The 17,763-nt window shown below is 44.7% G+C and overlaps 1 protein-coding gene across 3 annotated transcripts in view; it reads right to left on the bottom strand.

Moving 5' to 3' along the window:
- Positions 1-1,821: 1,821 nt before the first annotated feature.
- Positions 1,822-17,763, bottom strand: part of gsx1 (GS homeobox 1) — a 26,153-nt gene continuing 10,211 nt past the window's right edge. For all 3 annotated transcript variants that reach the window (XM_052046733.1, XM_052046734.1, XM_052046735.1), the window contains 2 exons: positions 2,302-5,071; positions 1,822-2,210 (listed from right to left, as the gene is read on the bottom strand). In XM_052046733.1, the coding sequence (XP_051902693.1) occupies positions 1,855-2,210; positions 2,302-2,683 (738 nt within the window). In that variant the 5' untranslated portion in view covers positions 2,684-5,071 and the 3' untranslated portion in view covers positions 1,822-1,854. The remainder of the gene's footprint in view (positions 2,211-2,301; positions 5,072-17,763) is intronic.

Here is a 17,763-nt window from a genome sequence, read left to right as displayed (position 1 = left end):
GGCGCCTGTTGACTCAAGCGGCTCTCCAAGCGTCAGGGGAGCCCTCTCGTCAGCCCCGTCGAGGTTACGTCCACAATCCCCTTTTCTTCTTTTTTTTTTAAAAAGACACCGTGGTCCCTTTTTGCTTCAATGAATTGATCGGCACAAAATTAAGAATAAATAAATTAAGCATTTGGAGCAGCGGCCGTCTAAGCTCCCCCAGGGCGCGTAGCCCCGGGCTATTGAATGGGATAAAAGCTGCTTTGCAGAGAGCACATTTGGGGCAAAATGGGGCTATATGATGCAATTAACAAAATAGTCTAAGCCCACATCTTAACAAATGCAAATATTGCCGTTTTGTTAAAATGCTTAAGTGAACCATTAAAGGGAGCTTTAAAAGCGAAACGTAACTTCCAAAAGGGACATTGATGCAAATAGCAGGCTGTGCACTTTTGAGGTTGGCATTTTTTTTTTTTTTGCCTTTTACAAAATTATACGATATGTTTAGAATGAGGCAGATATAATTTAAAGCGTATTCACTACAATAAGATCGGTTTAGGGCCCAAACAGTCCAGCAGAAAGCGGCTGGAACAGTGCGTAAAACAAAGGAGAAAGTCAGTGCGTGGACACTACGAGCACAGGCTATGCGAGAAGAGATATATTATTGATTAAAATACATATTCATAAAATATTATTTTTTTTAAACCACCGATTTTTTTTTATCCGAAACATTCTATTGACATTTGGCAACGCACGATTTGACCATACATTTTTATCCATATTATTTTTTCCATCTTTTTTGCGGTTTACATTTTGTGTTCATTAAAAAATAAAAAGATGACGTCAATAAATAGCGATGTTTAATCCAGGGTAACAGAAAATGAGGCGTATTGTATTTATTCCCTTTAGGCTTCAAGCCACCTGCTCATGAATGCGGCAATAAACTTGAGCACATTTAGGGGCGCGTTAACAAAACAATAATGCGGGTCACGGACACCACAAGCAGTGGCTCCTCATTTAATTTTCATACCCGATCGATATCTGACGCCGTAGGCACACTAAATGATGCGCGTTTATTCACTCGCGGTCACGATTAACTCGCGCAGTCACACGAGACTTCTCGTTTCAGCCTAAAACCGCAAATGAATGAGTGAGTGGCGGTAAAATCCGCTTTAAAGGTCCCCCCTAGAGATAGGTTTATAACTTCAGCAAGAAACAAGACAAAATATTTCATTTGTCACTCCAGGTTGCACTTCAGCAATCTGCCCATACCGCTAAGTAGGATAGTCAATATCAAAATGTGTTGGGAACACGTCTCTCTGCACACCACGGTCGCTTTTGTATTTATTATAAATGACAAAATTCTGACGATGAGCTACACATTTTGTGAAAGCAATACTATTCTTTTGTATTGGTGTTTAAACATGAGTCAAGTCCAGCCGACTCGCATGAACTTGGCTCAGGTTTACGCGGGCGCACAAAGGCGCGCGCAAAAAAAAAAAAAAACACCACCGAGACAACACAACTCGTACGGCTCAGAAATCTGCTTTTATTTCCCCACATTTTTAAATAAATAAATAAGCTTGAAATCACATTGAATCATAGGATTTGAGTCCGAGCTCAAAAAGGGCGCAAGGGTTCGCCTTTCCAAATATGCCTCCCATACTTAAGGTTTCGGCAACAACAAACGGACCGTTTTCAGAAGGAAAAAAAAGAAAACTACATTACAAAACGTACAACATGTATACAGAATTATACAATCATTCAGGACAATTCCCTGATTAAATATTCTCTTTGTATTTACAAAAGTGGAACAGTCTTTTTGGCTCATGTTACATTTGAAAAAAAAAATCATAAATCGTCCAGACGGGTGTTTCAGGGGGAGACGGACAAGTCCACGTCGTCCTTTTCGGAGAATGAAGAAGGAGACACGGGCATGTCGTCCTCTTCTTCCTCCGAGCATCTGGCCGCCGACGAGCATTTGCAGCCGTTGGTGGCAGTCCGTGGGCCGCCGGATCCGCTCTTTCCTTCCTTTTTGTGCTTCACTCGGCGGTTCTGGAACCAGATCTTGACCTGCTTCTCGGACAGGTTGAGGTAGGTGGCGATCTCGATGCGCCTCAGCCTGGACAGGTACATGTTGGACGTGAACTCGCGCTCCAGCTCCAAAAGTTGCGTGCTGGTGAAGGCCGTGCGCATGCGTTTGCTGCTCTGAACTTTGCCGTTGCCGTTTTCTGCCAAAATACGAAACGGGGTGGTCAAGTAAGTACACGCACGGGATGGGGACGAGGGAAGGAGAAAGTGCGCACGCGGCGACGGACTCACCGATGGAGATGCAATGGTACTGTCGCGGATCCGGGACCGCGTAGGCGGCCTGGTACATGGCGGCTCCGTGGGCGAGGTTGATGCCGTTGGATGAGCCGTGTTGCCTGGACAGCGCCGTGTGGCAGTATTGCGAGCCGAAGGCCGGGAAGGAAGCTTTGAGGAGCGGCAGCGCGGGCGGCGACGGGTGCAGCTGGGAGGCGGCCATGCACAGCGGGCAGAAGCACAGCAGCCCGGCCTTCCTGGAGTGGCAGGAGCCCGGCAACCCGTGCGCGGGGTGGCCCGGCGAGTGCACCGCGTAGGGGAAAAGAGGCGGGCTGTTCTCGCTCCCCTTGTCGTTGGCCTCTCTTAAAATCAACGAATCCACGAGAAAAGACCTCGGCATGGTAGCGGGTAGAAGTTGTGCGGCCGCAAGAAGGGAAAAAAAAGGCGTGGGACGTGGCAGCGTGCTCTCGCGTGGAAGGGTGGACAGCGAAGTGGTGCTGAAGGCGCGCCGGGGGCTCCTTTAAATAGGCGCCGCCGAGCCGCTTCGGCCATGTGACGGTTACGCTGCAAGCGGGCCGAGAGCCCTCAATAGGGTTTTGTGCTTTTCTCTCGGCATTCCCACTGCACGCTTCCCCATTATTTCACTTGTTAACTAAATGAACTGCATAATGTAGTCTATTCTTGTCAGCCCCACCCACGCCGCGAGAGGCGGCACCGCCCCATTGGGCCTTTTATCATCGCTCTTATTTTTTATCATAAAACACGGGCTTCGATTGTCACATTCAGAAAGCCCGGCGGTCGGGATTCGAGGATTTTTTTTTCAGCCTGACAGGAATGAGAGGTGCGTGGCGCAAAAGCAAGCTCGACATTTGCGCACGCTATTCGGTGACACCATTTGCGGGGAGATGCGTCCGAAACGTTTGTTTGACTTTTTTTTTTAAACTATATATATACGTACGCAACAGCTGAATGTAAAGTTTATGCAAACCAATTTAGGGTTAATGTGTCATTTTCTAGGCACAAGAAAAGGGACAAGTCATCGCCTGAAGGCAGTTCTGTTAAAGAGCGGTGATTAATTCCTTTGCTCGGGCCCCTGCCGAGTCGCGGGCGGGAGGGGCGGTGGTTTGGAAGAATATGTAAAAATAACCAGGTTTTCACTCGGCGGCCCTTATTGAATGTCATTGTGGAGGCTTTCAATGAGGGAGAAAGAGAGTCGAATTAAAGTGTGTGACAGCGGCGGATAGACGTAACAAAGGCGACTCTGTCATGGAGCAGCCCGGCCTCGCTTTGCGCTCTCATTCAATTAGCTAATAGGAAAACATTTTCTTTCACTTTAAGGCGCTCTGAACACGACCTTCAAAGACAGGACAAGTTTCCCCAACACTAAAAAAAAAAAAAAAAAAAAGTTGGACATTTTTAAGATCATTAACGTCAAAAACACGGAGCAGGCAAGAAGTGCCCTGCATGCACACACAGCCCACCGTCAGACTGCTTTCAAATAATTGTTTGTGGGCTTTTTTTTTTTTTTGGGCCATCCACTTCGAAACACATCAGGATAAATGGTGTCTGCGTGGCCATTAAAAAGAGGCCCAGCAACATGTAATGTGCTCAGCATCACACCGCTAATGCGCAATAAACCTTAGACCTGTCATTAGGCTTCAGCATTACAGTGAATTAGGAGCAGTTAAACCCTGAGATGAGATCTATTATCACAGGATATCAAAAAAAATGCCTTTGCTCATTAATTAGCATGGCAACCTCGTTGAAACTTGTGACAAGATCAAGACAGGTGTTGGACACAAAAAAAAAAATCACAGCTGTAACGGTCACATCAGTCAATGGGCCAAGTGTGTCAGATTACGTTCTAAAACCACATAGGGAAGATGAAATGTGTGTCCGGTTAAATTATGGCTCAACAGAAAGCTGCTGGTCGCCACATCAATTCTCAAATGACGTGAAGCAGTCACCCCCGCGGTTAGGAATGGAAGTTCTGCGGGTCATCACGCAGGGAGGCTCATTCCAATTTGCAATCCCAACTGGAGACTGACAAATAGTTCTGACCTCCCTCTGGAGGCGCAGGCCAGAAGTGCAAAGATTCTCATTCTCCACCATCACTTGTTACTGAGGGGGGGGGGGGGGAATCCAGCCTGCATGCTCGCTTTAGAGCACTGTACTTTTTCTGCACACACAAAAAAAAAATATAATAATCAACATTTCAAATCACGAGGCCCGTGTGCCTGCACTTCAACAACCATGCCCCAAGCGAAACTGACTTACAGCTGTTTGGAGAATCTTCACCTTGGATAAAAGAGAGAGGAATCGACACCGCAAAGAGTAAATTATTTATACGACATTAAGTTGGAACAATTGCCGTCACTCAAATTCACCCCTGACGATAAGGCTGACCGGTGCCTGCTGTGATGCAGGAGGAGAGCATTTTCACCGGCTTTTATGCAATTATAGCCAAAGATCTCGTGCCCGCTGACATAAAGAGCGCAGTCTGTTTATGGAGATGTAGTCAATATCTCCTTTTCTTTTGGTATGAATAATTCATCGTTTTAAGACACTATCCCCCCTCACTTAATATGTACGCGCACTTAAACACCCACACATCTCTAATACAAATGATGGTTTTAGCTGACAGTGTAACAGGATTTAAGGTCCCACTGGGGTTTGGGCCCGGCCGACGATGAGCGCTGTGACTGTCGACGTGACACAGAGGGCCGGCTGCCCCTCCTAATCTCCCCCCTCAGGCAACATCACAGAGCGCAGATCCCGCTGCACCTCTCTGGACACACAAAGGCCCTGATTATCATTCATATGCTCACCAGAAACACCAGCGCAATAGATAACAGATGACACATAAGTACCGGCTGAATGGCGCAATATGTTTGGGCTGCTGGAGTCTATAGGGACCAATGAATCTTTAAACGAGAGGGCTTCGGTAACACCGCGTAGGGGAGGGATGCCGGGGGGGGGGGGGGGGGGGCTCCTCCACAGGTGAATGTGCTCTTGTGGTTTAATGTTCTACAGAAAGGGAATCAAGCTAGCACCACATTTCAAAATGTGATGTTAATTAAATGAGGGGGGGGGGGCAGAGGGGTATGATCCAGAATTGCACAGGGTTTCATAAGTCCATGTAACTTTGCAAAAACTGATATCTCGAATGGCAACACGCTTGAAAGGTGGACTCGTCAAGTTTTCATCTCGGGCCGTTGTTACGTCACTAACAATGTTTGTACTTTTTGGGTGTGTAATGCGCTTTGTACTGATCTCATTGCGATAAAACTACAAAAAACAGTTGGGTCAAAAAGTGGCCGACCCAACTCTTTGGGCTATTCATTTAACCCCCCTCCCACCCCAAAAATGGGTCAAATAAATAAACCCACAACGCAAAAGACCCCATCTATGAATTTTTATGAATGTTACTTATTATTTTGCTCTACCTTTTCAACCCCATGGCTATTTTCGATCAATTTTTTTTGGGGGGGTGTGGAAGGAAACGGGAGAAAATGCAAACTCCATACAAAGGGTGAAACAAGACCAGAAAACCAAACAGAAGATGCCACACTCTCCAAACAGTTCGATTTTTTTTTAATCCACTATCACACTGGAACATAAAATTCCTTTTGGGTTGTTCCCAGTAAATCTCAAACATGCAATTGTTCAACAGGTAAAATGAAGTGGAAAATTGAAGGGGTCTCATCAGACCCCTCAATAAATAAGAAGTGTGTCCTTATATTGAGGACAAGAAAGAAATATGCCTGATTTGGTTTTTGAGTTGTTTGTTTTGAATGGACTTTGAAAATATATATATTTTTTCACAGTTTCTCAACTTGATCTACGCGGTCTCTGAACCCATCACTCAACCTCAGATAAGGATCTCTCTGATGCGGAGGGAGTCTGGGTCAAGTACTGGTCCCACCGACAGTCCCAGTGCGGCTGTGCACTCCCAAGACGCGACTGCCGAGTGCACTTCGCAAACAACTTTAAATCCGAGACAAGACTGAATAACCTCTTTTGTGCCACGTAGAGAGAAGACCAGAGGTCGGTTTGACAATTGCGCTACACAGTAAAAGCTTAAGCCCAGATTTTTCCAAGTATGGCAAGTTATTGGTTCAAGTGTTCGTATGAGTCGTCACAAGCAATCAAATGTTAAGATGCAACCACTCAAGATGCCGTTCAGATCTGCCACGTTGAAAATCACTGTGTCCGTCCACACCCATACATTATAATAGAAACTTGAGAAAAGAATTAAAAATAATAATAAATTGAAAGTACTGTTGACATTAATGACTAGTGTGAAAAACAGGCAAGTGCCCAAGACGAGGAGAGCATTTTTGTGGGTCAGGGACACTTGGGCGAACAGAAACAGCCTGGCAACAACTTCACAGAGCAATTAATTGTCATTTGACGGAAATTAGTTCATGCCGCTATCTTATTTAACAAAAGAGCTATCGCGGGTGGATCGAGCACCAAATCCAAAAACTACTCTGCTGTTCCTGTCGAAGTCGGAAAAGGCCCTGACATAGGACTAAACATTTTTTGGCCTTTCAGGACCAACTTGTGTACCCGAGCCATTAAAGTCAAGCAATGAAGGTACAAAAAGCAGGATCGCAGAGGCAGCTTTGCCTATGCGGTTTTGAGAAATCGAATCTAGATGGTTTGCATTGAAAGCAAAGCGCTACAAATCAATTGCCTGTATTTATCATTCAATCCTGATCCACTAACGTCTCTTTTCAAGAGTTCAATCGAGTTTTAAAGCTTTTCAAAATCATCTTCTCAGGACCAAGTTGTCGCGCAGCCTGGCAAGTGTATGACAAGAATAAATGGGAGATAAATGCAAACTTGAGAGTGTGGCCATCCTAATGAGCCAATTTACATCTAAATGTGGCCACGGTATGGGAACGAAGAGGCTCACGTTTTCCACGACGTGTTCCGACATCTCAACAAGCCAACGCCACGAACCTTTCAGAACATGTATTCGATTCTCCAAGACCAATCTCTTCACTTGTGGGGAATCAACGGAAAGAATGAGTTGGTAAATGCATTTAGGTCGAAATATTAAGTGTAGGGAGGGGGTTGGGGAGGGGTAGCCCCCCAGAACCATTAGAAGTGTAACTATCTTTATATTATTTCCAATTCCCTTTTGATGTCAATCCATTTGTTCTGCTATAGATATGTCTCCAACTTTCCCTTTGACTCCATCCATATAAAAGCATTGAAAAACTCTTCAAAGGTTTTTGTTTTGTTTTGGGTTTTTTTTTTTTACCCTGCAAAGGTCACGAGGCGATTACGTACGGCTGACTCACATTTTTCCAAATCAGCAGACTTTTGGCCGAGAAATAACAGGTCAAACCAATGAATTTAATGAACTCTCGCCGACACAATGAAGGCTTCTTGCCATTTGAACCCCGGCAAAGGGATATGGGCAGGTCAGCAAGGGCTTTCAAGGGCTCTGTACACCAACGTGACAGAGTGGAGGCGCTTGAGTGTCCACGTTGACAAGTTGTTCAAAGTGCTGGGGATGTCAGGGATAGTGCCTTCCTCCACACTGCCCCTTTTGTTCCACGTTTTGTGCCCTCGGCTGCACCGTGAACAGTCCCCCGCGAGTACAAAAGCCCGAGGCGGCAAGGCGAAGCGCCTTTTGCGATGTTCTGTTTGCCTTATTTCTCTCCGCCGAATGTCATGCCGCGGGCCAACATGCCGGAGACGTGATTGTGGCCAAAACAAAGAGGAGTTATGGCGCCGAACAACTTTTGATGGCGACTCGCCGCCCCTCCCTCCTTTTCACTCGCCGTTCCTGATCCTCCCCTCATTCACTTTGCTAACTTTCCTTCATTGTCACTTTTCTCTCTCTGTCCATTTTTGGCCACTCTGATGTTTCCACGGGACACTCTTTCAAATGACAAAAGATCACAGGGACGCAGGACGGGAGGACGTTTCGTTTTCGCTCAAGTTCCCACTGCCGTGAGCGTCCTCGATGCAGCTGCGAGGCCGTTTTGTGAGAACAAACATCTTTAAGCATATGGTAGTTGTGTGTTCACTTAATTGAGTCAATTGGAGGCTCATGGGAAACCACAGAGGGGGGTCAGAGTCAGGGAGGAGGGAGGTCAGAGAGCAGCAAGAGCAGTGCCTAAACACTCCCAAGAAAAGAAGTCGCGCAAACACCATTTACACATTTTCGGCTCTGCGCGTTATTGAGATTTACCTTCGTGGAGGTCAAGGCACGCAAGCGGTTAAAGTTTCAAAGCTGGGACGCTTCAAGGAAACAAACAAGCCAGTGTGACTCTTTTGAAAGTTTATGGTTTTCTCATTAATGACCTCCTGGGGTTTGGACTATTTCCTTCCCATTCATCTCACATTAGTTTCTTTTCAGGGGTCGCCTTTGTTTCGGAGCGGTCTTCATTTTTTTTTTTTTCCACAGTGAAGCCGTTTGACTGCCAACACAAACTCTGACTTCTGAAAAGTGGACAAAGGCGTTTAAAAACATTCTGGCCGAAGGTTGTCAAGATAGTCCAAGGCCGCCATTAAATGCATTGATTGTTGTTGATGCTTCTTTTCACTTTTTTTTTAAAATAATGTAAATTACCATATAAAAAGCTCATTAGAAGAACAAAATTAGCAGTGGCTCAATGATTGAATACAGTACAGTATGTCAGGCAGAGTTACATTTTTATGTTTTAACAAGCAATGAAAAACACATTTGGACATACAAACGAGTACATGGGTCTCAGGTTGATTTTTGATTTGAAATCTTCTTTGGTAAGATTCTTACGCTCCCCCACTTTGATGTTGTACACACACACTCCATCCTTATGACAGCCTTTTTTTTTTAACTCCATTCATGCTCCACTTTTGACTGAACTGGGAATCTCTCACTCTTTCTCTCCCTCTCCCTCCCCCTCTCTCTCTCACTCTTAAGAGTTATGACACATGCGGCACGAAAACAAAATTTAGGTGAATTCAATGTCTATATACGAGCACATGCGTGAGAGTCGGTGTGATGACGGGTCACTGCCCATCTCGCCCCCACGTATTCTGCAGATGCGCTCCATTGGGGAGGCGACACGCGGCGGGGGCGCTGCTGGGAGGTAGTTACTTTTTCACCATTACCATAGAAACCGACACACTGGCTCTCAGCTGGTCAAGGCCAGGGGTCCGCCGAGTTTCACACTACTCCGACGCCACGGCAGAGTCCAAAATGGAGCTGTGCACTCTGAATAATCAGTGTTTATACTTGGTTCAAGGACAAAATGAGCTGCCAGACAACAAAACCAAGAGGCCTCCTATTTATAATGAGCACCAGTTGGAAAACACCGACACCATACAGTCATTTGGTCACTGATGTAAAAGGGAACGTGTCATATATTTGGCATTTTTGGAATGGCAAAAAAAGCAACAGGTGACCCCCCGCCCCGCTCCAAAAAAAAAAAAAAGCAGTGAAGACAGCTGTGTGCTATTCAATACAATGCCTGGCAAGTAATGATGTTTACATTGGGAAAAGGCAGAACTGTTTAGTTGGTTAATTGATCTGGAGGAATTTAGCATATCTTGAAGAAATTGATGCAAAGTGGATAGCAGAGGGGCAGTTGATTCAGACTATTTTGCTGCCTAACATTCAGGAGAAAGATTCTTCTATCCCTTGATCGGGCTTGGTCACCGATGGGCAGCATAACACAGAAAGGGACACACTCGAAGTTTCTGAACCAACTCAGACAGTAAGCTGTCGTAGTCATTTTGTGCAGAGGATAAAGAATGCCTGTGAGTATTTTGTTATCGTCTGTCTACATATATCGCTTCACCGTTTATGTTCAAATGTCCGTTGCTCATCGGTGCTATTTGTTAGCCTGTCTACGGTGTTTTGACTTGTGTGTTAGCATTAAGCTAGCAGCTCAGCGGTTCACAAAGTGGATGGATGGATGAATGAATGGATATTTAAAGTGATGCGGTAGTTTTAAATCCACATGCAATTCTCTTTGCTTTACGTTTAGCTTGAAAGTAAGCTCCAGCTAGGAGTGGCTATCAACGATATCAGGCCCCTCCTTTTGAACAACCGTTAACGATCAGTCGAACTGTTGCTTGTTGTGAAGTGAGCTCCGTTGAGTTTGCGGCCAACTTCTAGAGTTTGTAACTCACTGGAATTGATTACTCATTTACTTCATCAGCCAGTGAAGGAAACTCCCTCAATGTTGACATGGGCCTATGAGGTTGTATCTTGCGATGCACAACTTCAAACCCGCGCCGCCATCGGCGCCGAACGGTACAGTTGTGGCGCATCCTCGACAAACGGCGTATACATTACATGCTAGGAGTAATAAGCGGGCATTGTGAAAGGTACGGGGTCAGAGTTCACCATTGATCCTCTCACCCCTGGCAGGTGCAGCTCACAGGAGTGAGGGGAAGTGCCCCCCCTACCCTCCTCCTCTCTCCCACCTCTTCACGCTGCTCAGCGAGAGAAAAGGAGGAGTGTAAATGAGTGCACTCCAGAAAGCCATCACCTGCTCCCTCCACCCTAAAATCCCCACGACTCAGCCAGACAGAGATATCCTCGCACCCCGGCCCCAAATTTCTGCAACTCCCGATTAATGAGTGGGACGAAGTGGAGAAAGAGAGACGGGCCGGCGGACAGAAAGAGGGAGGGGCCGGAGAGGGCAGCTAGGGAAGGCCAGTTGAAAAATTTTGGTTAACTATTCGCCTCCGTGCCGCGAGTTTGTTTTTTTGTCCGTTTTTGTTGTTTTGAGCATCAACGCGTTCACGGGCGGTAAAATGTACATTTGTCATGCCCATAGAGGCAAGTGAATTGGGCTGCAAGGCGCATTGAGTTGGTGCGCTCAGAGAGCCCGAGGGTGAGGTTGGGTATTGATGGGTGCCCCTCCCAGCTTCTCCCAGATTCCTCCTCTTTTGTGACTTTGAGTGAATGTATCCTCTCGCTAAGGGCGCTGGAATGCGTCTCCTCAACTCGTGTGATGGATGGGGGCCTTGTTTTGCACTCCTCCGCCCCACCCTCTGAATCCTTCTCTCTCTGCCAGCCTTTGACTCTTTCAACCGCATCCTTTTATTCGCCGCCAATAAAAGTCAGCGATTCTTCATCGGCCGTCGTGCAGATCTGAGGGCGGCTGTTATTTTTCATCGGGAGTGTGTCACACATCACCATTCAGACGCCGGCGCGGAGGCTGAAGCAGGTGGAGATACACCACCAATGAATTATTTAAATGAGACACTCATCGAGTCCTTTAAATTTCATTTAAATGCTGGCTTCACGTGCCTCACATGCAGGCCGTTTTTGCATGACGATGGTCAATTTTTTTATTTTTTTTTTGGTGAGGGGCATGAATAACAAACTGCTGAGAACCTCCCAAAAAGACATCAAACTAACAGATTCCCCATTAAAAAAATTAAAAATATGTATACAACACTAGGACATTATTAGAAACCAGCCAATCGATCCACCACAGCAATTTCTGAAATATGCATTTCAAATGTTTGTAATCATGTACTGCCCCCCCCACCCCCATTTTCAAGGAAAACCAACAATTTTTTTTTCAATCACGGTGGAAAAGCACAAAAACAGTTTATAAAGTATTACACAACACGTTACATAAGATGTTCCAAACTGGAGTCAAATGAATCACCAGGTTCCGCTTTAAGCAATCATAACCAGAACCTCTCTGTATACGCACACACACACAAAACAACAACAGTTTTTTGTATGTATGACTTCCTTGGCAGAAAATCGAAAAGATCTGCCTGTGGAAACTAAGGTCAACAATGCGTCTCCATCTCTGTCATCATCATTATCACAGAGGAATCGTGGTGAGCTCAGGGCTGGGCAATTGGATGCCCGCGACCACACTCTGACTAGGCGCCTTGATTAATTTTGTCCTTGAAAGGAAATGTTAATGCGAGAAATTCTCTTCTGAAATAGATGACATGTTTTCAAAGGAGGGAGGGGGCGGGGTCTTTTTTTTTCCTGCTTCACAGACTCATAACAGGTTGTCATGTGCTGCTTGTGTTGTCACTGCTGTCGTGTCAATACGTTAGTTTGAAGGGCAATATTTCAGGTTATTCGCATTTAATTTGCAGTGCCACATCGTTGGTCATTCCCAAAATCGGAAGCTGCGTTTATGACCCGAAACGGTTCAATTAAGTGAATATGTGCCGGATGGAAGTAAAGCTATCTTCGAGAATCTTCCCGAGCTGATGAACATGACTTTTGTCGAGAATGCGAGATTGTAAATTAGCCAATATGAGACGTCGGGGGAAGGAGCGGGTACGCGTCTTTTTAAATTTGTGCACAAGACAAAATGGTCCGCGTTGTAGCCACTCTCGCCGCAATAACCTGAAGCCCCGCAAAATGGCAAAGGCATTACAACAGACGAGAGAAAGGGCAGTAATGAATTTCAAGGAAAATGGACATTAATGGTATTAACATGACTCATGTTCCGTGTAACAAATTATTTGAAATTTGACAAGCACGGCAAATTATCTCCTCGTGCTGGCCAGGAGTGTGCTGAAGTCCTCTCTACCTGCCGAGCAAAGACAATTTCTCCTCATTTCACTATTTTTAACAATAGAACCGAGCCATTAAGACAAATTAATGTCATTATCAAGTCTCGATGAATATGACAAATACCGGCATTTCGAGCAGCTTTAGAGGCTATTGACAATAATGAAATTCGCTGTACGGGTACTGAAAAGAAACACTCCAAGTAATTATTTTCTAGTAGCTTGTTTGTCTGCCATCCGTTCATTTGCTTTCATCTCAATTATCTGACTCTGTGAGCATGTGGAGGCGCATAGTGCTCCGCAGCCCACGGCGCGAGGGCCCTAATTGGGCAATTACCGTTCTGTTTCTGGGCTTTTAGCACCGGTGGAGAGTGGAGGGAGACCGCCGCGTGTAAAACCATGAGGACCTTGCATGCACACACAAAAAACACACACACATACAACAAAACCACCGCAGCCCGATCCGGTTGGCGCTTGGGAGCAGCTCGTGCGAGGCACTGAAAACAGGGAAAGCGACAGCGGCTGCGGGACCAAACAAACTCTCTGCTTCAAATGTGCGATAATGAATCGGGTGCACGGATGCAAACATGCCATTACACCACTGCCTGCTCAGCTCACTGTGCGTGCATTCCGCCAGCCTAAAAACAACAACACAAACTACGGGCAGCCGCTGCAAATTGCGAGTACGACTAATCACTGTTCACTTTTAGATGTTTGGGTGGTCTGAGGTTTTATTTTGCGTATAGGGGGAGGAAAAACAAAAAAAAAGACCCACAAACCCGTTTGACTAAATGGCGTTTTTTCCTGTTAGTAGCCATTCTCAACTTTTTGTGAGAGAATAATCAAACAGACTGGGGGCAGCGTGGCCAAAAAAAAAAAAAAAAGGGGGGGGGGGGCGAGAAATTAAAAATAAAATCTACGATGGCTCTCAGAATAGCCAAGTGACAACTTGATTCTTGTAATGACTCTTGATATACAAATGGCAAACTGAAATCCAAATTTCAAAGCATGACTGATTGTGGCGTGTCCGAAAAGTTCCGGGAAGCTTATATTTTAAAGCCAACTGCGCGTTTCCCGTTCAACGTGCCCTGGACGATCCACCAGCACGTTTACAAAGAGCTCCCGCATCGTTTGCTCGTTCAGTGCGTGAGAAGATGCAAAAGCATCGTCACAATGATTTCCTTCAATTGGATATCGCTGGTTAAGTTTCACCAGAATACTCCAATTTGATTAATTCACTGCCTTTTGATAATTAAATGTGTTTTTACGAACAAAGACTTGACAACAGGCTGTGAAATAAAACACTTTTAAAACTAATGCCCCCCCACCCATAAAATAAATTCATATGGACTGTTTCCAATGCATTTTCTTTTTCCCGCCACCAGTTTTTCAGAAGCAGATTCTTGATTTTAAACCTGCATACAGATAAAAGTTGGCGGCCACTTTTCAAGCGCACCCCTCCCTCCCCCTCACTAATTTTCATATTATCCCTGTGCCGTGTGCTCTCCCCCACACTTTCACATTCTGTCACGCACTGCCTGGATCATGTAGCTGCTGTTAATTAAAGCCTCTTTGGGATCATTTCCTTGCACAAGTGGCCTCGGAGCAGCACGCATTAGGCAGAAAGCTCTGTTATCTGAATTTCCAAATGCAGCCCAACATTTATTAAAGTGAAATTCATCCAGTAATTGCCTGCCTCTGTATGCCCCATGTCTCCCTCTTACCTCCAGGGCCACCTGCTCGGCGGCACCAACTATTTACCGGCATGACGCAGGGTAATTAGACCTCTGACCCAGTCCAATAAGAGCCGGGTAATTGCGTTAATAAAAAAAAATTAACAGCAGCAACATGAGGATCATTATGTAAAAAGACCCTGTAATGAAGCATTAGCCATGATTCTATGCAGATTAAAAACAGCCACAGGTATTTAAGCACCCAATGTAAAATAAAACAATTTCGGTGATTTGAACAGATTATTTCATCTCTGTGCTGTGAGAATATATATAATGTATGGCTATGTAGCAAAATTTTACAGTTAAATGTGAACGAGCTAAAAAAAATTAAGTCATTTTAAAAGAGAAAGGGTGGTTACTGAGACTCCTCAAAGGTCTCTTGTTAAACTGTGGGAGACCAGTGTATCTCCTTTGCTGGAAGAAATGAAATGTACCACAATAAATTGTGTTGTTGTTTTTATACAAGTGTGAGCTGGCAAAAAAAAAAAGTGAGCCAGCCTGTACATTAACGATTTAAATTTCCGTCATGATAAAGGATATATGTTTCATGGAACCCTTTTCGAACATGTTATTCACTGCTAGCTCGAGACACCGCCGAACTGTGTGGCGTCTTGGTAAACTGCGGCGGTTTAAGTTTGTTTTGTTAAAGTTGACGTAAAAACTACACAAAGTAACAGGGGAGTTATTCACATTTCTACTGACACCCTGTGGTCAAAAACGTAACTGCAGGAACACTGTAAAATCTGAGTCAAAGACTGTTTTGGACTAGTGGAACAAATAGCAAGTCTGCGTGTGTGCGTGTGTGTGTGCGTGTGTGCGTGTGTGTGTGTGTGCGCGCGCGTGTGAAAAAGAAATGCTGTCTATTATTTTGTGTAAACATTTTTAAACAAGGCTATTTGCATGACCAACTTGGTCACAAACATACACACATACAACCACTTCTATGTTAAGATTAGTTTTCTCTAATAATTTTGCAAAAATGACTATCTACAGCCAAAGACCAAAAGCTACTTTTTGATTGAAATAAGTCAAGATGCGTCATTAGCATATGAAGGTATTTGGATACAATGATACTCACACTTCATTTAACATCTGTCCCGCCGTGCACCGCAGGGTCCTTGCCATTTATCACTTCATTTGAAACTCATCACGCTATCCATCCATAAGGCTATCAATGTACAGTGGATATAAAGTCTACACACCCCGGTTCAAATTCTATTTTTTGTCACATTAAAAAAAAAAAGAAAAAGAAATCCTTTTAAAAGTTTTTTCCCGTAACATGAGAATGGAAATTAAAAATAAATAAGCAAGTAAGATATACTGGACACTCGCTTGGCTGTGTTCACAATTACCCAAGTGAGACCAAATAAATGAGAGATAAATGTACAGTTTCCCCTTTAATGGGTGTAATTGTGAGGCGACAAAACAGTCGAGCATTCAGTTTGTTTGGTTAAAAAGGATGAATAGCAAGCCGGGCTACGGCCTCGCTCATTCCAGACCAGCTCAGTTGGTATTTACAGCATCACGGTGGAGCTGACCTTCACACCTCGCACCCCAATTCATTCACTGTTACTAAATCAAGCTGGTCGCCGCAAACAAAGGACTGTTTGCTGTGAAAAGACAAGACTTTTTGTGGCTTGGCTCAACTTTTTTTTTTTTTGGTTCAGGGGGGGTTGTTATTACAAACAATGTGAGGGATGCGACAAGGAAGCGATGTCCAATTAGCAAATGAGGAACAGCGCCTTTATTGAATGCCCATTCGGAAATGATCAGTCAACCGTGCTGTCATCCACCTGCTACTACTGAATTCTTTTTTTTAGATGTCTCTTTAAAAGAGTTTTCAAACATCCAGCATGATGATGTAAAGCACCCAAGGGCTTTTGGGCTTCTGGACTGTTTGCGTTCCCACATAGTGAATTACCGTCCCCTAACAGAGAAAAAAAAAGCTATCAAAGTGGGCTGGTACCGTCCCAAGCTAAGCTGAAAATTGCAATCGCAAGTCATAATTGTAATTTGAAGCTGAATTGCTTTGCATTGTGGAGGAAAAAAAGAAACATTTTCAAACATCAGGCAAAGCTAACTTTTCTACCAATCCGCAACTGATTCGAGCATGCGATGAGAACGTGAGAATGAGTGACCCGTGAGAAGAGCAGGCGACGGGCGCTGTCTCAAAGTGTTGTTGAAAACACTCTATTAACGCCCAAGTTAAAGCCTGAGAAGAAAGTACAGATTAGAGTGTCTTTTGTGCTTCATGGCATGAACCATATTTATCTTTTGCTGATCATCTGACTGTGAAATCCTTGGAAAACGCTTCTTCTAAAGACCAATACAACACATCTTGATTTATGTTGCGCTTTCCCAATGGCTGCAGCTGCAACAAGGAGCTTTCCCAGAACACTTAGCATAAAATAACAAGAATCACAATTGAAAACGTAACACGAAACATCGACAATAATACAATTGTGACAACTATTCCGACGTGCGCCTTGCTGCTAGAAGTGTTTGTCGATGAAAAAGGAGAGAGAATCAAAGTCTCCTTTCACCAGTGGCTCAGAGACGTCACGATCACAGCGCACCTGACGTCACACGCGTCTGCTACAAGCTAACTTTGAAAGTAAACAAGAAGCTGTTGCGTCCACTGACGAATGCAGAGATTGGTTCACTTATGACCTTTTTTGCTTTATTTTAAACTGCCGTAGGGAAATGACATTTTTATAGCTACGCATTCTATTTTTGCCGGCATTTTTTTTTTTAACTCACACATTTTTGAGACATCTAAAATGAGCTAACAATAGCCTCTTCATCCCAGCCTCTAAAGGAAGCTTTGCCTTTGATGAAAGCCTGCGCCAAACAATTCCATCAGACCCCCGTCCTACTCGGTGAAGGCCTACAAAGGGCCATTCCTGAAAAGACAAGCGGTTGTGGGAAATAATAGAAAAGCAAATGTTGAGAAATGAGAGCTTAGAAGACTAACACATTTGATAGAATGTGTACGGATAGTATTAAGTGCCATTCCCAGGAGAGCGCAGGAAAACAAAAGGCAAGCGGAGAAGGCTATGGAGTGAGGTCAAATTGTGTCAGGCTGAGTTACGTGCAGATGACTGCACTGCGGTTGACCTGTGGAGCAAGTGTTGGCCTGCGCTGGCGTGCTGAAAAAAGCGAGAGTGCATTCGAGTTCCTTGATGTCATTCTATCTCCAGTGGGCCATGTGCCGATAGTTGACAGCCTCCTACTTTGA

Source organism: Hippocampus zosterae, chromosome 16 (genome assembly GCF_025434085.1).
Source record: "Hippocampus zosterae strain Florida chromosome 16, ASM2543408v3, whole genome shotgun sequence".
Taxonomy (NCBI): Eukaryota; Metazoa; Chordata; class Actinopteri; order Syngnathiformes; family Syngnathidae; genus Hippocampus; species Hippocampus zosterae.
The sequence above is the reverse complement of the archived record's forward strand: the minus strand, read 5'-3'. Positions and strand labels throughout refer to the sequence as shown.